The sequence below is a fragment of the Panulirus ornatus genome, chromosome 42, assembly GCF_036320965.1.
Source record: "Panulirus ornatus isolate Po-2019 chromosome 42, ASM3632096v1, whole genome shotgun sequence".
In the NCBI taxonomy this organism is placed as follows: domain Eukaryota; kingdom Metazoa; phylum Arthropoda; class Malacostraca; order Decapoda; family Palinuridae; genus Panulirus; species Panulirus ornatus.
In genome coordinates, this window is record NC_092265.1 from 11,962,863 (window position 1) to 11,988,989 (window position 26,127).

The 26,127-nt window shown below is 48.0% G+C and overlaps 1 protein-coding gene across 3 annotated transcripts in view; it reads left to right on the top strand.

Annotated features, from left to right (window-relative positions):
- Positions 1-26,127, top strand: part of Cow (Proteoglycan Cow) — a 308,738-nt gene that overhangs the window by 112,347 nt on the left and 170,264 nt on the right. For all 3 annotated transcript variants that reach the window (XM_071686536.1, XM_071686537.1, XM_071686538.1), the window contains exon 2: positions 814-880. In XM_071686536.1, the coding sequence (XP_071542637.1) occupies positions 814-880 (67 nt within the window). The remainder of the gene's footprint in view (positions 1-813; positions 881-26,127) is intronic.

The window sequence follows — 26,127 nt, forward strand, 5'->3', positions numbered from 1 at the left end:
AGTGTCAAGCGATATTCACAGTGGGATGGGTTTCGCCACCCGGGAAGGATGGGAACCACTGGCATACGTCGACCACTGTGAAGATCGTGGTGTGGATCACGTCGACCACTGCGAAGATGGAAATGTGATAGAATTCTAAAGATTGTGTGACGGTAAAGAGAGACAGATAGACGGGGAGCCATGAGTGTACACCTTCCTCCCTGTGTGTACAACTGGATGACCACACACACACACACACACACACACGGACACACACACACGGACACACACACACACACACACACACACACACACACACACACACACACGGACAAACTTATAAATTCATTAACTGTGTAAAGTTTGCCTATCCGTCTCTATCTTTTTTGTGTCCTCTCTCTCTCTCTCTCTCTCTCTCTCTCTCTCTCTCTCTCTCTCTCTCTCTCTCTCTCTCTCTCTCTCTACCCACCCTGAACTCTGCCGCACCATTAGTTTTCCCCATTAATATCTCGGTGTCATTATATATTCATTGGACGACGTTTACGATAAATTAGTATTTAAATGAGGGGAGGGATAGTGTGTGTGTTGATGGCTCATTGCCACCACCCCCTTCCCCCTCCCCGTGGCACTGTCCTTGTCTGTGGCAACTTCCTGGCACTGTCCTGCCCGGGGAGCCTCCTCCTGTGGCACTTCCTGGCCGGGATGCCTGGTTGGGCACCCTCCAGTGCAGATCTGGCCGGACTGATGCCAATAATGAGGGGCATGAGGTGGCACTCGTGCCGGTGTGGAGGGGCACAGTACGGCACCGAGTCTAACTGGTTCCTAATGTTTCAGGATGGCAAGGACCACTCCGGGGCCCCGTCCTCAGGCGAGCGGCGGACGTGGATGCTCGACCCAGACAGTAAGTACCGCCGCCATGTTGGTTCCAGTACTATTCTCTCTCCTGTCGTAGGTGGTAGAGTCAAGGTCTTCGTCAATATAAGAGTAAGGAAGGCATGGTCCTATGGATGCGTCAGACTACTACTACACCCACTCCCCAACAGTACGTTAAGTTTACGACCTGGACTCTTAGGTGGGGCGTCAAGTATGCTCCAGAACCCGAGTGTAGTGAAGAGACTAAACTTAACCCGAGTGTGAGAAGACAAGAGTGTGTGTGTGTGTGGGAGGCGAGGATGTGGCAGTAGAGGAGTTGCCGCCTGAGACAGAGGGTCGTCGTCACCAGGCCAGCCAGCGGTGTGTGTGTGTGTGTGTGTAAGGATGGATGTACTGGAGGATTTAGATGGTAATAGACGAACACACTCCGGCTATCAAGCGAACATGTAGTGCACGACTGTGTGACACAGACCTAGCCATTATTTTTCATGAAACAAGCCATCGTGTGGCAGTTGTAGGTCATCCGGTATCATTATGGAACCGGCCGGAGCGACGAGGCCAGGAGGAGGAGGAGGCGGAGGTGACTAGATTGTGGAGGGGAGGGAGGGAAGGGCGTGAGGAGTCGTGGTGGAGAACGGGTGTGTAGGAGGGGAGGTACTGAAGGAAGTCGCCTGGTGGTGTTGCTAGGGAGGTAGTGCTGTAGGGAAAGTGATGGGGTGTTAGGGAGGGAGGGGGGAAGTTTTACTAGGGGGTGGTGAGGGTGGAAGATAGTAACCATTGACGGTGGAGGATGACGATGTGGAGGAACGGTCAGGTTGTGTGGTGGACGTCCCATAGAATCCACCTACGTTATATTGGAGTCTAAATGTACGTCCATGTAACGGAGATGTGGCTTTGGATCAAATGACTAAAAGGGTTTAAAGTACAGCGTTTACATATTTGGAGTTCAGATAAGATTTATGTAACCAAGTACTTTAGCATCATATATGTGTGGAAGTTAAACATTTGAAATACCATAAGAAAACAATATATGATAGTACAGTGTTCCTATGAGTCCACGGGGAAAATGAAACACGAAAAGTTCCCAAGTGCACTTTCGTGTAATAATCACATCATCAGGGGAGACACAAGAGAGAAATATAAGTCAGTTGATATACATCGAAGAGACGAAGCTAGGACGCCATTTGGACAATCACATGTTTACCAAATGGCGTCCTAGCTTCGTCTCTTCGATGTATATCAACTGACTGTTATATTTCTCTCTTGTGTCTCCCCTGATGATGTGATTATTACACGAAAGTGCACTTGGGAATTTTTCGTGTTTCATTTTCCCCGTGGACTCATAGTCCACGCAAAAGCACGCGCAAAATTGTGATTTTTTCAAACATGGTACAGTGTGTGTATATATATATATATATATATATATATATATATATCCTCTTTACCTCTTGAAATGAAAAGTCATATGACGTACAAATAGGTCTGGTCGGACTTTCATCCATTTTCTGTTCGCAGAAATTAATTCAATTCACGGTATTTACTTACAGCTCTCCCTCTTAAACTCATCTTTTCCCAGAAAATTAAAAATGAATGACACTGCCATCCGCTTTTGCACAGTGTCTAAAGAAATTCAATTCATGAACACTGCTACAAACAAGGACTGTTGAAAACATACATTCATTCATCATGTTGAGGTGAACGTCATGGCAACATTTGAACTTCAGATCGCCGCCTCCGTGCGCTGCCAGACGTACTGCAACGTTTTTCTATTTATCTACACTATAACTATTTTGTGTACCGTTTTCTTTCATAATTATTGCATTTTAAAGCTTAATCAACCCTAAAGGTTATCAAAAAAAAGAGAGAAAAAAAGAGAACTGTTTTCGCTGGAAAATATGGGAAGTGAGGATTAGGTAACTGCGCTGGTGACATTCTGATGAACAAGTTTAAATGGCGGCATTTCATTACTGGAGTTGAATGGCGAATTTAAGGCGACCGAGTTTTCTCTGAAACTTGTATAAATAAATGACACACTGTGCCATCTGCAGTTGCTCAAGTGTTTGGAGGAGTTCCATTAGAGGAAAAAGCTCGTTTCAACCTATTAGGGAGCATGTATCATTATTTAGAAAACAGGCATTTATCATGTTATCAAGACGAATATTGATATAAACATTTCCAGAGCCCCTCACTACACCGTAATATATATATATATATATATATATATATATATATATATATTCCTATGAGTCCACGGGAAGATGAAACACGAAAAGTTCCCAAGTGCACTTTCGTGTAATAATCACATCGTGATTATTACACGAAAGTGCACTTGGGAACTTTTCGTGTTTCATTTTCCCCGTGGACTCATAGGAATATCTTGATCACGCGCAAAATTGTGATCCTTTCCAATATGTGTGTGTGTGTGTGTGTGTGTGTGTGTGCGCGCGCGCGCACGATCACCACTGGAAAGAGAAAATAAGAACAGTGAGTACTTTCGTTCATTCCATCCTGTCTGAGGATGTTGTGATACATGAACGTAGTCACCGTTCTTAGTCGCTCTTCCCACTGGTGATTGTGCTCATTTTTATTTTTTTACTTCTATTTTGCTTTGTCGCTGTCTCCCGCGTTTGCGAGGTAGCGCAAGGAAACAGACGAAAGAAATGGCTCATATGGACATTACATGGCAACATTTGGCTCTAGCTAAGCGCCTCGTTGCCAGACGCGCTGCGGTGGTATATATTTTTTTCTTTATTTCAATCTTTCCCATTAACGTAGGACCGTTCTGTGCGGCGTTTTTCGTACCCTTTTCTTTCGCAGTATACTGCCTGGTCAACTGTAAAGGTAAAATTAGATGATAACGATCGCTGTTTGTCGAATTCCGATGGGAAAATGTGGAGAAATTATGTTCAAGCAACTGCGTTTGTAACGTTCAGATGAATGAGGTCGACGTAACATTTATATCACAGTTTAAATGGCAGCATTTAATCAGTGGAGTTGAATGGCGAATTTTAGGTTACTGAGTGAACGATGAAGTTTAAATGTTTCCATATTCCACAAAGGGGTCAGTTAGAATTACGGAGTGGAACAGTGGTGGTGGAGATGTTGGAGGGGTGTTGGTGGAGATGTTGGAGGGGGTGTTGGTGGGGTTTGGAGGGAGGTATTGGAAAAAAGATGTTTGTGGGTTTGGAGGAGGGTTTTGGAGGGCGAAGTGTAGCAAGGACTGGAGGTAGGTGTTGGAGAAAGATGTTGGTGTGTTTGGAGGAGGGTTTTGGAAGGAGAAGTGTAACAGGGACTGGAGGAAGGTGTTGGAGAAAGATGTTGGAGGAAGGCAATTGTAGTTAGAGGGATTTGAAGGGATTGAGGCGGGGTGTTGGAAGGAGAGGTTGCAGTGGGGTATATGTTGGAGGGTTAGTTCTGGAAAGGTTGGAGGGACAGTGTTGGAGGAGAGTGCAGGAATGTTGGAGGAAGGAAGAGGTTGGTGCTAGTGTTGGACAGGGTGTTACGAGGGACTGGAGGAAGGTGTTCGATTAACCAGCGAGTATCCACGACAATGTCATGATTGATTTATTATCATTATTAGTCATTTTCATTATTATTAGTCATTATTATTATTATTATTATTATTAGTCATTATTATTATTAATATTATTATTATTATTATTATTATTATTATTACTGCCATTATCATTATGATTGCCATTATTATTATTATTATTATCATTTTTATGATCATTATCATTATTATTACCACTGACATTTTTGTATATAGTCATGCCATCTATTATCATTTAATTCAGTCATGACGACGTTGTAGTGTTGGCACCAGGAAAAGACAAGACTGACTGATCCCACACGGGAGACGGACGCTACCTGCATGTGTACACCATGACTCCAGACGGCGTCGCCGCTAGTGACTGGGGAAACACCATACCACTTACCGTATACACTCGGGATGACAGGAGGAGCAGAGACCCCAGGTACACACGGGGACGTATAGGGATAACCCAACGGGGACGCAGAGGCGGTGTGGATCCCTGGTCTTGTGTGTGTGTGTGTGTATACCGCATCAGCCAAGCTGATCAGCAGTGGCGTAGTGGATGATGCCGCCAAAGAAACTCTATCCAAAAGCCAATAAGGCAAAACCTCCCATCACTTCGTCAGTGTTCCGGTTGAGAGTCGTCCCTGATTGGATTCGTTTTCCAATCAGATTCGTCTTGGTTCAAACGCCCTCGGATTCGGCTCCGGTTCGGATGAGATTTCTCCTTAATGAGATTCATATCGGCCCAGATTAATCTTATTTTGTATCATATTGACTCGGATCGTCGCAATTTGTACTCGTTTTCTCTTCTGGGTCTGCCGTTAAGATATCCCTGGGTGGGTAGGTCGGCCCAGTGAGCCATGTCTTGCCCTGTTTCTCGCACGCTGGTCATCCCACCCATCAGGCCAACAGGTTCGTTCCGAAGCATTCCCGCCTCAGATCCAGCCCTTATGATTCATGATTCACTGATGCTTTCTCAAAGGTTCACGGAAGCCAAGTCCATGCTCAGCGTGGTTCATAAGTCTCTTCGATTCACAGTGGGTTCATTCATATTCCAGCTCGCACCTCTGTTGATTCATAACCAAATTGGTTCCCGCCCATATATTTTGTATTCATGGCCGTCTTGTGAATCGTTCTCACTTGGGGCCAAACTCATCTTGCTTCATATTGATCCGTGTCTCGAAACTGGGTCATACATCTGTTCAAACTCATCATGGTTCAGACTCGTCCGTGTTCCTTTACCATCTAAGGAACATGTTTGTTTCGGATAAGTATCGAGATAAGAGCGAAGCAGCAACGGTCTGTCGAGACTCCGAAGCCTCGAGCACAGCTCCGGAACCCTATATTGTTGTTTCACCGAGTTCCGCGCCCGTTCAACGTCGCGGGTTCTTAGCTCCACGTCTGACCAGCGAAGAAAGGGAAGAAAACTCTTTAAAAGTTTGTTGTGAGACAATTCCCTGATAGTTTCATCCATCAGGGATAACGGGAGGCTCTGGGACCCAGCTTCACTAGCTCAGGAGGAAGGAAGAAGAGGAAGGCAGAGGAGGAGGAAGGAGGAGGAGGAGGAGGAGGAGGAGGTGGAATAATTTGCCGTTTTCCTCGCTACAGATGTCTGAAGATGGAAATATCTGGTCATGCTTAAGTCTCTACAAAATCACATAGAACAGTGTTTCCTCAGAAGTGAGCAGGATAAGAGTGTTCGCGTGATGTGTTCGTCTGAAGACTTGACGTGAAATCATAAGTATTGCTACCCGCGAGGACTTATCACACACACACACCAACTCAGTTGTCTAAACATTATTGTCAAAAGTGGTCCAGCGTATATACACATCAGTTACCTAAAGATGTATGTTATCATCACATCATTACAAGAGACTGATTAAAGCCATAGTTTTCATGATGTACATTACTTTACGTTTTGTTATTATATATATATATATATATATATATATATATATATATATATATATATATATATATATGAGAAACATTTGCCATGAACGAGATCCTCGTAAACAAGTCAGAGCAACCCAGTGGGCTATGGCCACGCGGAGCTGTCGTGTAACCTGAACGAAACGACGAGGGGAGGAAACGACAGGGTTACGCGGTGGCCTGGCGGGTGGGGTCAAGGGCGACAAAGGTCAGACCAGGCCGTGGGCACTACTGGTAAAGCTGGACGACTGTTGCCATCACCTGGCTAGTGTGTGTGTGTGTGTGTATAGGCTCCACCTAACCCCAGCACATGACACACTGCTGACACCTGGCACCTGACACGGCCCCTGCCACCAGCACGTGACACACCACCAGTCGACTCCCTCTGGACCCTCTCCCCCTACCCTCGCCTGATTCTGGAATCTGTTACCGTGGGAGGGTCGGGCGTCAGGCCAAGTGGACGTAGGGTCTACGGGGAGTCTGTCCCTGAGATACGAGACTTCATTCCTTCTGTCCTCATAAACACGACGGTACGACCCCTTTACCACGATACGACCCTTGAAGACGACGGTATGACTCAAACACGAGATACGACCCTTGAAGGCGACGGCATGACCCTTAAACACGACGATATGACCCTTAACACGACGGTTCGACTCTTAAACACGATGGTACGACCCTTAATCACAACGATACGACACTTAAATACGTCGATACGACCCTTGAAGAAGATGGTTCGACCCCTGAAGACGACGGTGCGACCCTTAAACACGACGGTGCGACCCTCTAGCACGATCTGAAAAGTCAGATCAAAGGTTCAAGAGCCGTACCGTTGTGTTCGAGGACCGTACCGTCCTGCCCAAGGGCCGTACCGTCGCGCCCGAGGACCGTACCGTCGTGCTCAAGGGCCGTACCGTCGCGCTCAAGGGGTAGTGCGACTTATCCCACAGTCCACACGCTGAGTGGACGTGATACACGTCCAGCTTCCCAAGCAGTCTTATTGCTTCATCCAGACCCACTGGCGGGCCTGAGAGAGAGAGAGAGAGAGAGAGAGAGAGAGAGAGAGAGAGAGAGAGAGAGAGAGAGAGAGAGAGAGAGAGCTCACCACCTCCCACCTACCATTCTCAGTATACGCCCTGGAAAACCTCACACTCCAATTTAAATATTTGATTCGCAGGAAAAAGAGCAGCGATACTGCACTGGTTGTAAGCACTGGGGGGCGCGGCCAGATCAAACCCGTGAGGTTAAAAAAGATTATATTTTCTGTTATCGATGTGATACCATTTCTCAATCAATGGCTGGCAATTTTACGATTTCCTCTGGGGCTTATCCGCCCTCCACACACACACACACACACACACACACACACACACACACACCTAGACACCCACGTCCAATGACGAATATATAAACTTTATGACCCACACACACACACACACATACATATATACGTGCATACATACATACATATATACTTACATACATACATATATACTTACGTACATACATATACACTTTCATACATACATACCTACATATATATACTTACATACATACAGAATGAATCTGTCCCCGGCCATGGGGGACGGACGGGTCCGCCCCGCCCCAGCCCCTCCTCCTCCTCCGCTCCATCTTAATTAAATTCTCGGCAGGGCAGCAAAATGGGCGCCTCTCTCTCTCTATGCCCACCAGAGCCATTGGAATGGAGATCATCTGCCTGGCGCAGGTCTGACTTAAACCAGGCGAGGTCGGCGGGGGATGGCAACGGAGAGAGAGAGAGAGAGAGAGAGAGAGAGAGAGAGAGAGAGAGAGAGAGAGAGAGAGAGAGAGAGAGCCAGCAACGTACCCCACCAGTTGAGGAGGTCATGTACCATGCAGTGTCTTGCTACTGGCTCCTCATCTGTCCGATACATACCTCCTCCCCCAATCAACTCGCATACCCACCTCACCGCACGTCTTGATGTGGGATCCCGCCCACGGGACGTGGCCGGTTGCCTGAGCGCTGCAGGAGCCCCACACAGCAAATCTATGACCGCGGATATATATAGGCATATGATAGGGTTGATAGAGATGCTTTGTGGAAGGCATTACGAGTATATGGTGTGGGAGGTAAGTTGCTAGAAGCAGTGAAAAGATTTTATCGAGGATGTAAGGCATGTGTACGAGTAGGAAGAGAGGAAAATAATAGGTTCTCAGTGAATGTCGGGTGTGCGGCAGGGGTGCGTGATGTCTCCATGGCTGTTTAATTTGTTTATGGATGGGGTTGTTAGGGAGGTGAATGCAAGAGTTTTGGTGAGAGGGGCAAATATGCAGTCTGTAGTGGAGGAGAGGGCCTGGGAAGTGAGTCAGTTGTTGTTCGCTGATGATACAGCGCTGGTGGCTGAATCTGGTGAGAAACTGCAGAAGTTGGTGAATGAGTTTGGTAAAATGTGTGAAAGAAGAAATATGAGAGTAAATGTGAACAAGAGCAAGGTTATTAGGTTCAGTAAGGTTGAGGGACAAGTCAATTGGGAGGTAAGTCTGAATGGAGAAAAACTGGAGGAAGTGAAGTGTTTTAGATATCTGGGAGTGGATTTGGCAGCGGATGGAACCATGGAAGGGGAAGTGAGTCACAGGATGGGGAAGGAGGCGAAGGTTCTGGGAGCGTTGAAGAATGTGTGGAAGGCGAGAAAGTTATCTCGGAGAGCAAACATGGGTATGTTTGAAGGAATAGTGGTTCCAACAATGTTATATGGTTGCGAGGCTTGGGCAATAGATAGGGTTGTGTGGAGGTGGATGGATTGGAAATGAATTGTATGAGGACAATATGTGGTGTGAGGTGGTTTGATCAAGTAAGTAATAAAAGGGTAAGAGAGATGTGTGGTAATAAAAAGAGTGTGGTTGAGAGAGCAGAAGAGGGTGTATTGAAATGGTTTGGTCACATGGAGAGGAAAGATTGACAGAGAGGATATACGTGACAGAGGTGAAGGGAACGAGAAGTGGGAGACCAAACTGGAGGTGGAAGGATGGAGTGAAAAAGAGTTTGATCAATCGGGGCCAGAACAGGAGGGTGAAAGGCGTGCAAGGAATAGAGTGAATTGGAACGATGTGGTATACAGGGGTCGACGTGGTCAATGGATTAAACCAGGGCATGTGAAGTGTCTGGGATAAACCATGGAAAGTTCTGTGGGGCCTGGATGTGGAGTGGAAAGGGCGGCTGTGTTTTCGTTGCATTACACATGAAAGCTAGAGACTGAGTGTGATCGAACGTGGCCTTTGTTGTCTCTTCCTAGCGCTACCTCGCGCGGGGGAGGGGGGGGGGGGGCAACCATTTTTCTTGTGTGGTGGGGTGGCGACGAGAATGGATGAAGGCAGCAAGTATGGATATGTACATGTGTACATATGTATATGTCTGTGTACGGATATGTATTTATAAGTTGAAATGTGGGTGCGTGTATGGGTTGGGCCATCCTTTCGTCTGTTTACTTCACAAATCATGAGAGAAACTTTGAGATCTTCCTGGTGGACCCGGGGGAGTCGAACTCTATGAATTGGTCAACAATTAAGGTTTCACAACACAAAGCCAGCCAGCCAAGCCAAGCCAGCCAGCAGCGGTATGCTTGGCTCAGGTCAAAAGCATCAATAAACTGGCGTGTAAGATATTAAGTATTCAGGGAGGATCCTTCCCCTGCAGCCTGGGGGAAGTACCAGATAACTCCAGACTGATCGGCTCGAATGTTGTCGCTGGCCCGCTACACGCTCGATAACCAACACGAGCGGAACATGCTCACAGCAGGTAGCGGTGACGACCCCCCCCCCCCCCCCCCCGGCACAAGGACGTGTACATAATCTAACTATCCTATGAATGGTCGACCTCTTCCACCCTCACAAACGGCTTCGTTAGGGCCCAGTCATTTGTCTGTTGTTGTTCGAAATCCTTTGTGTTGGTGAGCTGCTCAGCGGACGCCCATGTTTACGCCATGTCTTGATATCCTTAAAGGATAATAACTGTATCGGTTAGGGGGTGCTCAGCGCAGGATAACACGGTCGCACCGTGAGCAACATGTTGCACAGGACGTGCGTAGTATATCCTCCTGCAGGTCGGGTCATACATGTTTTTCTTAATGGGTTCAGACATGTGTGGATGAGACGTGACAAATATTTCCTAATGTTTACGTGGCAGTTATAAGCAGATGGAGAGAGAGAGAGAGAGAAAATCGTACTGAAATAAAAATGAGAAGTAGGGATGCGACACTGATATAATGAGTGTGTGGAAGAGGACACAGAGGAGGCCAGTAACCTCGAGTCTACTGTTCATTACAACCACTGAGATGGAAGAGAACTGCTGTCATCAACACTATTTACTCCTTGTGTCATCATCCTCACTCCTCCTATCATTCTTATAACTGGTATGGTCCTTATTACCGTTATCATTCGTATTGGTTATCACCCTTATTACTTCTAACATACGGATTATCACTGCGTTGTAATTGCTGCTGCTCCATTGTTAAGCCCCCACGGCCGACCTGCACCCTCTCATCTCTCTCTCTCTCTCTCTCTCTCTCTCTCTCTCTCTCTCTCTCTCTCTCTCTCTCTCTCATGCCATGTTATTATCACCACTTACTGCTTACACCGCCAGGTTTGTTGACCTTCCATCATCGCATAAGTAGGTGTAGTGATGGCTCTCTACTTAAGCCCCTCCCATTAAGTAGCCGTAGTGTTGGCTCTTCTCTTAAGTCGCCCGGAGATTAAGCTAATCCACAAGATGATAGGACCCCAGCAGACCCCACACCTACAGGGTAATTTACACTCGCGCACACCCCTTCTCTACTTAACACTTTTCCTTATATAATCCGGGCCTTCATATGGAGCTCCATAAGTAACCTGCTTTAAAGAAAAGTGTCACAAAGAATTTCCAGCTAATATTCCTAACTGGGCAACGAGGAGGGCATTGTCTCCTTAGAGGAAGGTTGAGAAACGTGAGGACAAAGGATACAGGGGGCGGCGGCGGGTGGGGGCCGTACACCACCTCACCTTAACCAGCATTACAGAATAAGTTCGTGATATCATACAAGACTCTATTGTGGCACTCAGGCCGCCCGCCTGCCACACGCTCATTGTCCTCGTGGTAGAGCGAGGGGGAGAGAGAGCACCTATCTACCTACACAAACCTACCTACCCATCTACCTCCATACCTACGAATGAGTTTGAGTTTGGGACTGAGTTTGGTCCTGAAGACGGAGACCGAAGCACCCACCTTACAGCCAGCCTGCTCGTTGCATGAGACAGTCGTGCCCCACCGCCATGCACAGTGCATAGCAGTCAGTCTCGGGTATTCCAGTACGTTTCTTGTGTGTTGACCTCAAGGTTTCTCTACTAATTCCAAGTCTTCCTTTTGTTTATTTCACGTGTCAAAGTAAATAATAATCTCCCCTTTATGTTGAATATTCGTGTACGTTGTTGTTTGGTCAACTTTTAAACATTCTAAAACATATATTTTCCGCCCCGAATGGAGCAGTTCCCCCCCTTGTTGTGAGGTTTCGGTCCCCGTACATTGTCTCTTTAATTCTCACAACTTATTGCCATATATGGAAAGTTCTGTGGGGCCTGGATGTGGAAAGGGAGCTGTAGTTTCGGTGCATTATTACATGACAGTTAGAGCCTGAGTGTGAACGAATGGGGCCTTTGTTGTCTTTTCCTAGCGCTACCTCGCACACATGAGGGGGAAGGGGGTTGTTATTCCATGTGTGGCGAGGTGGCGATAGGAATGAATAAAGGCAGACAGTATGAATTATGTACATGTGTATATATGTATATGTCTGTGTGTGTGTATATATATGCATACATTGAGATGTATAGGTATGTATGTTTGCGTGTGTGGACGTGTATGTATACTGGTCCTGTATATCTTCGTTGAGGAACGACTTCTTTTTCTTAACGTGCTTTCCAGAGAGAGAGAGAGAGAGAGATAGAGAGAGAGAGAGAGCTATGACATAGGGGAGCCACAGCTTTACGGGTCACGTGACACAGAGCACCATTTTGTTTCCCCACTGGACATGGAGGCGGCAGAGCAACCACCAGGTCTGCTGTTGTCCAGGATCATGACGCTTGTGGGTGGGTGTGAGGGAGGAAGGGAGTGTGTGTGTTGGGCAGGCAAGAGTGTGCGTGTGAGGTGGGGAAGCCTTCAGAGGGATGTAATGACTCCGGTAAATAAACTTTTGTTTCTGGAACGGCCGTAGACTGGGACGCTGCCAGGCAGACCCTGGTGGCGGGAACCGAAGGAAAACACAAGAATGAATTTAGAAATAACTCTGTCTTTAAACTTGGTCTGTTTACCTGGTGCTGTTACCTGCCTGCCTACACCATGAAAATGGCTCGTACAACAACTCGCTAACTCACGCAACACCTCGCTAACTCACGCAACACCTCGCTAACACATGGAACACCTCACTAAAACATGGAACACCTCGCTTACTTACACAACACTTCGCTAATACATACAACACCTCGCTAATAAATACAACACCTCGCTAACACATGCAACACCTCGCTAACTCACGCAACACCTCGCTAACACATGCAACACCTTGCTTACTTACACACCACCTCGCTAACTCATATGACACCTCGCTAACACATACACCACTTCGCTAACACATGCAACACCTCGCATACTTACACATCACCTCGCTAATTCATGCAACACCTCGCTTACTCAAACACCACCTCGCTAACTCATAAACACCTCGCTAACACATCCAACATCTCGCTAACTCATACAACACCTCGCTAACACATACAACTCGCTAACTCATACAACACCTCGCCAACTGATACAACACCTCGCTAACACACACAACACCTCGCCAACTCATACAACACCTCGCAAACACACAGAACACCTCGCCAACTCATACAACACCTCGCTAACACACAGAACACCTCGCCAACTCATGCAACACCTCGCTAACACACAGAACACCTCGCCAACTCATACAACACCTCGCTAACACACCCAACACCTTGCCAACTCATAGCTACGGTCGAAGACTACCCTCGTTTCTACGTATAGAAAACGTGACACCGGCCTCATCATCTTACTCATTCGATTCCATTTTCTTTCAGGGATTCTGTGTTACATTCAATACATCTTTTTTTCCCTGGCTAACGTGAGCCTAATGCATCACAGAAGGCGACAGCCTTTTTCTTACGTAGATGCATTATTCATACAGACTCGTGTCATTAACCACAAACATTACGGAGTCCGTCGTGGGCCAGCCAGCGTACGAACGTCCTGGCGACTACATCGTAACGAACCACGTCACACACACACACGGGGGGGAAGCAATAACCCGCCACAGTCCTCCGATGCAGTTTACGTCTGCCCAGTGGCAGGTCGTAACATTCCAGGCAACGTGGACTACCTCGGCGTGTGACCCCCACTACATCACTCAGTCGACGCACGACACTTCATCCTCACAACGGCGACCCCCCCCCCCCCCCGAACTACGTACGTACGCACCAGCAACGTAAACTTGAGTCTCACACATGTCAATACCTTAGTAGTGACAAGGTGACATTCGTGACGCGTTGCCTCGATCCCCCCACAAGACTCCAGGTAACGAGAGACAAGTACGTAAGACAGTGGTAGTGTAATCCTATCACAAACCGTCCACAGTACAAGTTGGGTCTCACAATTATTCTCTGTAGCACCCCAAATGACCCCCAGTCGATCTCCACCTCCACCGGACCTTCCCAGGTGCGGAGACCTTCGGCAAACTCCTCCAGACCATTAACCCAACGAGTTTGACCTCCTACCAACCCCTCACCCATCAACTCCGAAGGAACACGGTCCACCGATCACCCACCATATTGCCTACGTCACAGCTCTCATTTTCAGTACTTCAGGATGTGATTCATTCCTGGCTTCTTCTTTACATTGTATTGTATCATCTGTAATTATCAAGTATGACTGAAGATGGTACTGTTTGTGAGCCCGAAACGTCTCGTGTATTTAAGAAATATACTGAAAATTGATAAGAGGACATTTAATTCTTACTTTGTCAGATGAAGCAAATTGTGTGAAGAGAAAAATCGAAAAAAAAGCACAAGAAAGCTTGCGAGTCTTAAAATGCACTACTTGCTTACACGAATAATATATATCTTTATTCATTTTAATATATATATATATATATATCCCTGGGGATAGGGGAGAAAGAATACTTCCCACGTATTCCCTGCGTGTCGTAGAAGGCGACTAAAAGGGGAGGGAGCGGGGGGCTGGAAATCCTCCCCTCTCAATTTTTTTTAATTTTCCAAAAGAAGGAACAGAGAAGGGGGCCAGGTGAGGATATTCCCTCAATGGCCCAGTCCTCTGTTCTTAACGCTACCTCGCTAACGCGGGAAATGGCGAAGTTTAAAAAAAAATTATATATATATATATATATATATATATATATATATATATATATATATATATATATATATATATATATATTCTCTTTGCTTTACGTCATATCTCGGATAGGGTGTAGAACAGACATGGTATAGATAACGTCCCAGCACACAGGAAGGTGGGGCTCGGGCCAGTCGCCAATAGAGATTACTCAGCTAAAGCGCACCATCCCTCCAGCGTACCATCCCGCCAGCGAACCATCCCTCCAGCGCACCGTCCCACCAGCGCACCATATGAAAACAAAACAGCAGTGGATCAGCGAACAGTCAACGGAGCATCGGTGTTGCAACCACGCGGTTTTCACACTCGGGCACTCTTTCCATCTGTACACCAGGGGAGTTGAGTAGCCACACCCTCGCCTGGTGTGGTCGTCCGCCCTGAGAAACACCAACTTCAGATGCTACAGAAACCCCCGACACAGGTCGTCCATGTAATCGCCTATACCGTACACCACATCTTCACCCTGACGAGTTTGTTATGAAAATACTGAACAAGATGGTACGGCCATTATGGACGATGGTATAACCCTTCAGCGTGACTTAATGTCACGTAAGAATTATGGTACGACCCTCGAGCACAACGGTACGACCCTTGAGTACAACGGAACGGCCCTCGAGCACAACGGTACGACCCTTGAGCACAACGGAACGACCCTCGAGCACGACGGTACGACCCTTCCCCTATATCCTTTGGCCCTAAGGGTCGGGTTATCTGCCATCCTGCAATAGGGTCGTGCTTTCGAGGTCAAGGGTCGTAACGTCGTGCTCAAAAAAAAGAGTTAACCATGATGAATAAACACAGAGAGAGAGAGGGTGATCATCGTCACTTTCATCAACCTTATGTAAAATGAATTAGGATTATACACTGGAAATTCTATGCCTTGTGAATGACAGCAATTACTCTTGGAAAACCTTGTCCCACACGATGAGGAAGTATATGTGAAAATAAAAGGTGTCAAAATCGTCTTGTATATTATCGTGATGTAGAAATTTCTACACGTCATCTGTATCGTAAGCATAAGGGATCGCCTAACACTGCATTACCAGTGGCAGCCAGATACTGATCATTAAAACTCTGCTTTCTAAATTTCTTTTCGTGTTGATGTTATTACATAACCTCTCACTCCTGGAGTAATGTTCTTTTACACACACGAAAAGGTAGAGAGCCATCTTGTATGGAACACCTAAAAATATCCCCAAAGATCTACGGCAATACGTGTAAATACACCAACAACAAAAAGGGTAAAGGTGTTACACGAAGAGCTTGAGAATGTTTTACCAAGGCTTCAGTTATTCTGATCCCTGACCCATCCTTTAAAGGTACACACTCGTTGCCAACGTGGGATCGAACCCTGGTCTCTTTACCAACCTCACCCTCACTTTTTTTTTACACCTCTTCATTACACTTAAATGTCAGTCTCTTTCAGTTACTCCTGATACGTTTCTTCAACTCGAAACTTTCCTCTTTCTATAGTCTCCCCCACCCCAATATTCCTTTCAGCTTCAGCACGTCCCTATGTAACGTCAGATCCTGCTTCCTCAGCTTGCTTAAGCGACCCAACTTCAGAAATTCTCCCTCAGAAATGTTTCCTCCACTCGAAGGTCCGAGTCTGCTTCTCTGTTTGTTGATCCATCTCAACTTCGGGACTTCGCACATGTTTATCTAACTTGCACTTGACAAAGTCTCTGTCCGCCTCTTTAGCTAACTCAAAAGTGCAAAATGACCCTTTAAGTCTGGATATCTGATGGGAGCATCACAAACTCCTTAAAGTCAGCAAGGGGGTACACTTAACCCCCCACTAGAGCACGACGGTAACGACACTTGAGCACGGACGGCACGACCCCTTGAGCACATAGGCACGACTCATTGGCTCTGTCGTGCCGTGACTTTTGAGACGGAGCTCTGAGGTCAATTCAAGGGTCACACCACCCAGTCCCGCAGTCGTGTCCCAGGACACGAAGGTTTAAACACAGACGGGACTCTAGTAAGTCTCTCCCATATATCGGAGTCTACCCTCCTCTCTCTTCATTTCTCGGCCACACAACAGAACACCAGCAGGGGCGGCTGCAGCTCCTGTCGACGTTTTAACTTTCCGAGCTTCCGGGATCTGAAATGTTACATGGTTTCGCTACCTTAAAACATTCGTACGTTCGATGTGTGTGATCCCAGAGATTCCATAGCCAGGACCCTAAACGTTCCATTTTCTAGATGTCAAGTCCTCGACGCCCTGGAAGTGGAGCATTCTTCCTGCAGGATGCGAGTCGTACCTCGGCCACATGAGACTCTCCTGCGCTGGTGCACGCCTCACGAAGCTCCTGCTTATGAGCCATGGGTCCTCCCCTTAACTGGGACATGGCTCACATAAACTCTTGCTCATATGAGCCCCGAGCCCCTCTTGAGCTGGGACACGGCTCACATAAGCCCCTGCTCACATGCGAGGCTCATACATATTCTTACCGTCGCTCCTGACGCCGGCAGGAGGAAGGACGCCCTTGCCACCCGAAAACACAATTAACGTCAACAGGTTTAAGCTTAACCCAACGGGGGGGAAAGCACCTTCGTTTATTACACGACATTTGTCTGTCCAGATGAAAAACAAGAGGAGCAGGATTGGGCCTTAAGAACTACGTATCTTTTCGTATGTGTGAGTTTGTCGAATCTGCCCCTTTTGTGTTCCCGACGAGGAGGCCTGACGCAGCAGCGCCCTAACGAACACAGTTGTGAGAGGCTGTGCAGAGTGTTGCCACTCAAATCCCTTCGTAATACTCTGTCAGGAGATTACCACTGTGGGGGGAAGGGGGGGCTAACGAGCACTTGAAATGCAAAGTCACGAATTCTCTGAACGGGAGAGACACTGTAATATAATTTGTGTGTATGTGAGATTTGATGCGTTTTAACTGGAGTAATTTCCTGCTTCTTAATGAGACGATGGGGGTCGCAGGTGTTGAGGAAAAACATGGCAGGCCTCCACCTACGTCGACGGAAAAATTTGAAAGCCACTGCCACTGGAAGGGACAAGACTCGACCTCTGGATCTGGCCATGGGCTCATGGAATCTTATAACTTGGTGAACCACAGCTGGTGAACCGCAGCTGGTGAGCCACAACTGGTATACCACAGTGGTACACCTGGTGTGCCACACCTGACACAACAGAGAGACTCCCCAAGGTCTTGTTGTTGACTAACCATTCGTTTTATATAATCAAGGTCTCCACGTCGGCTCCCGGTCCGACGTTGCTCTAACATATAGCCACAGGTTAATGACGTCCTTAAGCCTTAACCTTCGTCAGTTAAGTGGAACGACTTTCTTTGCATCTAGACTAATCATTTTAAAGAAAGACGGAGCCTGCATTGTTAGGGCGTCGCGAACACACACACTACCGTCTAAAGAAGTTTTCGTTCTGTTCTCGTCACCGTCATTCACGTGTAGTGAGACGGCAGGTCACACGCGTCTGTTAAATCTGTAGCCCGACTCGTTATATACTTGCCAGATGCATCTGCCAGTATTGTACAGGGGTGCCTTGTGTCAGCACTGGGATCCCTCCTTCGTTCCTCTATCACGGAACAAAGTATTGAAATTGAATTGATATCTGTAGCTCTGGGCGTCTGTGAGACCAGCTGCGTGTATACCAGGTCGAGGGATATTGCACTGACCCTAGCTCATCATAGAACCCGGGTTTAAGTGAGCCCAGATGTGTATTATGCGATTCACGATCAAAAGTAAACAGTTTATCCATACACACCCTCCTTCACAGTACCCATGATATTCTCGCGTCTTTTGCTGTGTTTACCGCCGGTGGATTTATCCGACCGTCTGAATGTCAGATTAAAATTATGAATTTATAGAAATTTTGTTCCATTCTATTTACACGAATGTCGTGAACAATTCTGTTTTAGTGAATTATGAAGAAGGGACTGCTGGAATGAAGAAGCCTGACACAACACGAACAAGGTCAGGTCAGGGGAAGGTAAGAGCGCCTACTTGGGACCTCCAGAGCCACGGACGGGATGGCACTGCACCAGCCCCTCGAACACGGCGGCACGACCACTAGGGCACGACGCCAGGTGTTCATGCCCAAATGTCGTACCGTCGGGGTTAAGGGTTAAACCTGTCATGCTCAAGGGTCGTGCTCGTGTGGGCATGCACTGCCGCGCTCATGGGCCACACCGTCGTAACTCAAGTGTCGCACTGTCATGGGTCGCACGGTCGTACCCAGGGGGTCGTACCGTCGTGTTCAGGCGAACGGTACGCGCCACGACAGCGGTAGTACACAGCTGTCCCTCAAAACATTTGGGCGTCTTACCATCTACACAAGGCTTGGTGGTGACGGCTGCACACGGATGGGGACCACAGTGGCCATGGTAGCTTGCCGTGGTCAACAGGTCCTCTGAGGAGCCTCTGGGGGCGGTGACTGTCACTTCGTCAGAAAGACAATGTCACGTAGCGTAGGATACGTCACCGTTGGTTGGCCCAGGTCCTGTAGACACGTAGAGAGAGAGGTAGCGTCTGTCTCGTAGTAGCCAACACTTTGGCCCAGGCAGCCGGCGACCACGTCATTCTGACTGTCCTAACATACTGCAGGGAGGTCGCCCATCTCTGCTTGACTGTAGTATGGTATCATCTGAAGTCCTTCACGTTCCTGATCCTTCACGGTGTGCAGGACCGCGCGCCAGGGGCCTTTCCTGGCCGCAAGGATCCTAGCATCCCTGGGTGCTCCGTGTTTAATTTCCTCTTGTCCCTCACGTGTGGATCCTGGCCGCCTGGCTGTGTAGGGAGAGGCACTCTTCATCCTAGCTGGGCCAGCCAGAGGTCCGTGTTTAATATCCTCCTCCTCACCACCACCGCCACACACCTCGCTGCTTTCTTGGCCCAGCGGGAGATGGACAGGGTCGCCTCCCCCTGCCTACGCCCTCTGTCGCATGTTTAACCCCGTGTGTCACGTGTTTGGCAGGCCTCGCATTCACCCTGGAGTAAGCTGCTGCCACAGACCCGATGCTGACGCCGTAGTGGCATGACCCCAGGACTTGTGGCTCCTTGTGTACTGTGACCTGGGGGGGCGAACTCCTCGGCCCGTGGCTCCTGACGACGTTGTGACACGTGCAGCCACGTACGTGGGGTAATGGCTAACTCTTCTGTGCACACGATGTGACACGTGCAGCCACGTACGTCTGGTGATGGCTAACTCTTCTGTGCACACGATGTGACACGTGCAGCCACGTACGTCGGGTGATGGCTAACTCTTCTGTGCACACGCTGTGACACGTGCAGCCACGTACGTCGGGTGATGGCTAACTCTTCTGTGCACACGATGTGACACGTGCAGCCACGTACGTGGGGTAATGGCTAACTCTTCTGTGCACACGATGTGACACGTGCTGCCACGTACGTGGGGTGAGGAAGGACAGCTCTGCTATACACACCACGCGGTGCGTGCAACCATGTGGGCTGCTCTGTTGTTCCTACATTACCCAAAAAGTGTCGGCTTAGGTAAGGCTGGGAGAAAAATATTGCTGGTTACCCTTGGTTGAGGGAGGGGAAGATGGGGGAGGGAGTGGAGGGAGGGAGGGAGGGGAAGATGGGGGAGGGAGTGGAGGGAAAGCTTGCCGCTGTGGGGATTAAGGGGGATAGGAGCAGGAGTGGGGGAAGGAGGAGGAGGAGGTTGGGGGATGGACAACACGGGAGGGATGATAGTGTCGGGCGGGGAATAATCCCCAGTGGACACGGCGCTCAGCCGGTACATACACGGTGCGGTGTGGTGTGTGGTACACGGGGTACCGTGGACTGGGACGTCACGGTGCGGTGTGGTGTGTGGTACACGGGGTACCGTGGACTGGGACGTCACGGTGCGGTGTGGTGTGTGGTACACGGGGTACCGTGGACTGGGACGTCACGGTGCGGTGTGGTGTGTGGTACACGGGGTACCGTGGACCGGGACGTCACGGTGCGGTGTGGTGTGTGGTACACGGGGTAACCGTGGACCGGGACGTCGCACCACGTGGTACCATGTACCGGCGCACGTAGTGGACCAGCTTCTGGCGAGAAACTCCCCCCCCCCCCACGTCCTCCATAACATGCATCCCACTCCACACACGTCCACCCCCACAACACGTCACCACCACACTCACTTTCCTACCACAATGATAATAATAACCGATGTATATATATATATATATATATATATATATATATATATATATATATATATATATATATATATATATTCCTATGAGTCCACGGGGAAAATGAAACACGAAAAGTTCCCAAGTGCACTTTCGTGTAATAATCACATCATCAGGGGAGACACAAAAGACGAATATAACAGTCTGTTGATATACATCGAAGAGACGAAGCTAGGACGCCATTTGATAAACGTGATTGTCCAAAAAAAAAAAAAAAAAAAAAATAATATATATATATATATATATATATATATATATATATATATATATATATATATATATATATATATATGAAGCGTTTGTCAGGGTTAACTACCTGGGTTGCGTGATGGGCGTCACTGTGTAAGAAAGGTGCTTTTTCTCTCAAGCTTTTCTCAGCTTGAGGCCGAGAATGTGACAATGTGGACCACAATAATGCGTTTACGAAAGGAGGGGATTTCAAACTTAGCGACACTCCCGCTGTCGGCTCTGTCCCAGGAGCATTCTCTTGCCCCCACTGGAGGCTCTCTCTCTCTCTCTCTCTCTCTCTCTCTCTCTCTCTCTCTCTCTCTCTCTCTCTCTCTCTCTTCCACAATAACTGTAAAATCTTACACGTTGCCAAAACAGGATTTCTCTCTTTTTCCTTTTGACGTACAAGACGCTCACAAGGATCGAAGGAAATCTTCAGGGATTAGTCCTTTACTTTATATCCAGGAAAGCTCTCTCTCTCTCTCTCTCTCTCTCTCTCTCTCTCTCTCTCTCTCTCTCTCTCTCTCTCTCTTCCACGTCTCTCCCTTCCTTCCCTTACTGTGCCTCATTCTCCTATTCCTTGCGCGTGTTTTGTGGTGGTGTCCACGAAGCCATGTCCACCTCGCGCGCGCACACACCCTCACTCAGGGTGTTTGTCACACTCTCCTTGTTTATGCAGGGAAGCCCTACCGCTGCACCTCTACAACCTCACCCCTCCACAACCGCTCCCCCTCCAACCCCCTTCCCGGTCCACTGCCCTCCCACACACCCCTCCCAGTGTCACATTACAGCGAGAGGTTCGCGACGGCCCTCATCCATCCCAGGCTGGCTAGATGTATACCCCGTGGAGGGTGGGGAGCACTACGCTGCTTCCCGGAGAAGCCTTCTGGCCATTAAAGGTGGCCGAGTGTGGCCCACTGAGGTAATCAGAGTGAGATATGGGCGAGGGTCGGGGTATGGACCCGTCCCTCCACCGATAGCTGGACCTTCAGTGTGATACGTACCACAAACATAAGAGAGATTTGTCGACCTACGTACCACACACACACACACACACACACACACACACACACACACACGCGCGTATACATACAATAACGGTATAACGGACACAAATGACAGTGAGGACACAATGGACGGGAGAGGGAGGTCAAGGTCCAAGCCGCCCTTTACGCCGGCCGTAAACACCACATATATATATCAGCCGCGCGGGGTCAGGTCGGCACCACCCGCCCCTCACGCTCCTGTACCCAGCGGGTTTAAGTCAAGGCCTAACTCATACGAAATGACATGAAAACATTCGGGAAATCATGGCAGTAGAAGCCATGATTACTTTAATGCCCTGATTCACTTAGCTCATAAATAATAAGAGATAATTGAATATCGTAATATTCACAGCCCTGCAGCGTACGATGCACAAGTGAAGTGTTCAAGTTTTTAACCCCCATCAGCACGCCGGCACGACCCTACAGCACGACGGTACGACCCCAGGGCACGACGGTACGACCCTAGAGCACGCCATTACGACCCTAGGGCATGCCGTTACGACCTTACAGCACGCCGGTACGACCCCTAGAGCACGCAGGTACGACCCTAGAGCACGACGGCACGACCCTAGAGCTCGCCGATACGACCCTAAAGCACGCCAGTACGACCCTAGGACACGACGTTGCGATCCGAGGTTACGATACTGACGTGACCTTTGACATAGTCCTTAAGGGCTAGATTGAAGGTCACGCCATCATACGTTATCACCCAGCCCACCACGACCCCCAGGCAATATGGCAGCACACGAGCTAAACTATGGGCACACTTTTCACCAAGTGTGAGAGCAAGTGTGTCCCCCATCTCACCCTCCACACTGGGGGGGCCTGCCTCACTGTGGCTTCCCGCCCGTCGTGGACCACAGCTCCTCGTGACGTCACCTCGGATTGCAGGGGTCGACACTCGCACATCCAGTGTATCTTGTTGCCCTGGATAGTCCAGGTCTTCCAGAGTTAGAAAGTCTTTAAATCCATCCTCAGTCCACTCCGCCTCTGGCGTGGGTACTGGGGGTCTATAAGTTACCATGAAACAAGACGAACCTACATAACTTAACTGTTGTAAGTTATTTTTAAAATCTTACTTCATGACTCTTCATCAACCCGACCAGACTTCACTTAGACGACCTGACCTAAAGAGCGTTCCTCCGGGGTGCTGGCTTGGTCAGCGTCGCTGACCATGACGCATTCACGGGCCGCCCTGGGTCGAGGGCATAGGTTCGAAGACTGGTTACGGCAGTCGGTCCAACAGTAAACCCAGGTGTTCTTCCTGCCCTTAAGGGTTGGGCGATAAATGGGCACCTGGCATAGGAGTAATATATATATATATATATATATATATATATATATATATATATATATATATATATATATATATATATATATATATGCAACCATCACCACTGGAAAGATTGTTGCATATATCTCTACATAGAGAAGTGAAGGTTCTGCATATATATATATATATATATATATATATATATATATATATATATATATATATATATATATATATATATATATATATATCGCGTTAAAAATGTACACTTGATCAGGACATTGCCCGTGCCGTCTCAGAACACACAAAGAAAATCAAGATTAACACTGAAGGACTTGTATTGGTCTGCCTCGCGGCACCTTCAAACGTTATCCATTTTATAATGTGGCGTCTGGCTACTCCCCTTTATACCGTGCGACAACTTAACAAATGCGCTCTATTGTGGCCCGGTACAATAAAAATGATGTTTCTAGTCACATAAAAACCGTGGCCCATCTGGCCGTCTATTTTTGTCACCGTGGAGGACGATGGCACAGCCCTCGTCGGGTACGATGGCCTGGACACACACACACACACACACACACACACACTACCCTGACCCTTAGGGTTTAGGCGAAAGGCTAGGCCATCACACGCGAGGGTCGTACCGCCGTGATGGAGGGATCGGGAAAAAAAGGCCGTAAAGGAATATCTTGGACATTACCTGGTAAAAGCTTGCTGCATCAAGACTATCGTCCCGTCAGGAGGTGGACGTCCTGCTGGCCTCCTGACTGTATGTGAACCACAGCAACACAAACACCCACAAACGCCTCACCAAAACACAACAAAACAACGCGTGGACGATCGCACATTCACGTGGAAAGTGAAAGTGTCACATTGTTTACACCAACTGCTGGCAATGCTTAATTCCACCACCAACTTTCCACACAATGTCTTGCGTGTGTCACATGCAACCTTCATGTTACATGCGATTATAAAGTAACGCAGAACACGCCATCAAGGCCCACATCACCCAAGACCTAAGACCAACACGCCTCTGGTATGATAAATGTGATAAGTAAGACATGTTTTCCGCTGCTACCACCGTGATAACGAAGGGTTTAGCTATCCCCAACACAGTTCTCCTTGCGTAACTGCAAAATCTTAACCAATACATTTTCCCAGCATTTAACATTTCCAGAGAGGAAGCTTAAGCTCAGAACTAATTCTCTTACCAAGAAGCGTGTCAGAAATCGAGCCTGTGCGCAGAAAAACTGCGCACAACAAATCCTCGGCAGCAGACTGTCGGAGGGAAATTGTGGCGGTGAGAGGCGATGACAGAGCCACCCAGCGGAGGTTGCTAGTGTCGGCTTCCGAGGAAGCTTAGCGCTCGGCCCCAGCTAAGCTCTCTAGGATATTTTTATCGGGGTGATTGGAGAGCAGAGGGAAGAGGGAGAAGATGGTGGACAGAGGAGATAAAGTGAGGACACAGAAGACAGTTCCACAAACGTGTGGTGCGGGTTTGTGTGTGTCATTGGTATATTCATTACGTATTCCTGATGCCTTATTCACACACCTAAGTATACTGTGTGTGTGTGTGTGTGTGTGTATGTGTGTGTGTGTGTGTGTGTGTGTGTGTGTGTGTTGCTATGTATTAGTTTAACAACCCTCCCGTCCCAATGCCTTCCTAGGACACTTCATAAAAGATTCACAAACGGAGAGCATATGGGTCACCCTAGCTAGGGCGCCGCCCTTGCCCTTACTTCCCCCCCGCCCCCCCACCACCACTTCCTCTGACCCTCCCATCTACTCTGAAATACAGAAACTAAATTAGGAGAAGTCAGCAGGCGTGGTCCTGCTTATCTTAGAAGAGAGGTCAAAAGACAAGACTAGATTACAGCTCTCGTGTTCCTCGCTGGGCCTGACGACGCCAGCATGAAATGGTCCCTTGAGACGAGGGAGAACCGATCACTTTGAGGATCAAGCGCACATGCAGGCAAATCAAGCATGATTACTGAAGACGTGGATGTATGTGGGGAATATAAAGATAATTAACTCAGTGAAGGAGAGAGAACAGAAGATTAATCCAGTGGAGGAATGAAGGTTGAGATTGTAAAATAAAAAAGAAATATATCACACACACACACACACACACACACACACACACATAAACAGAAACAAATACACATACACACATACAACAAACACATTCACATTCACAGGCGCACAAATACACACACATACACATACGGTGACACAGACACTCAGAAACACACACACACACACACGGTGACAGACACACGGTGACACAGACACAGACACACGGTGACACAAGACACTCAGAAACACAGACACACACACACACACGGTGACAGACACACGGTGACTCAGACACACACACACACACACACGGTGACACAGACACTCAGAAACAGACACACACACTGTGACACAGACACTCAGAAACACAGACACACACACACGGTGACACAGACACTCAGAAACACAGACACACACACACACACACGGTGACACAGACACTCAGAAACACAGAGACACACACACGGTGACACAGACACACATTAATCCCACCTGTTATTACTGTTGGCTCAGCAGATAGTCAAGAAGCTCTGGCGGTGAAAGGATTAATTAATAGTGGAAGCCCC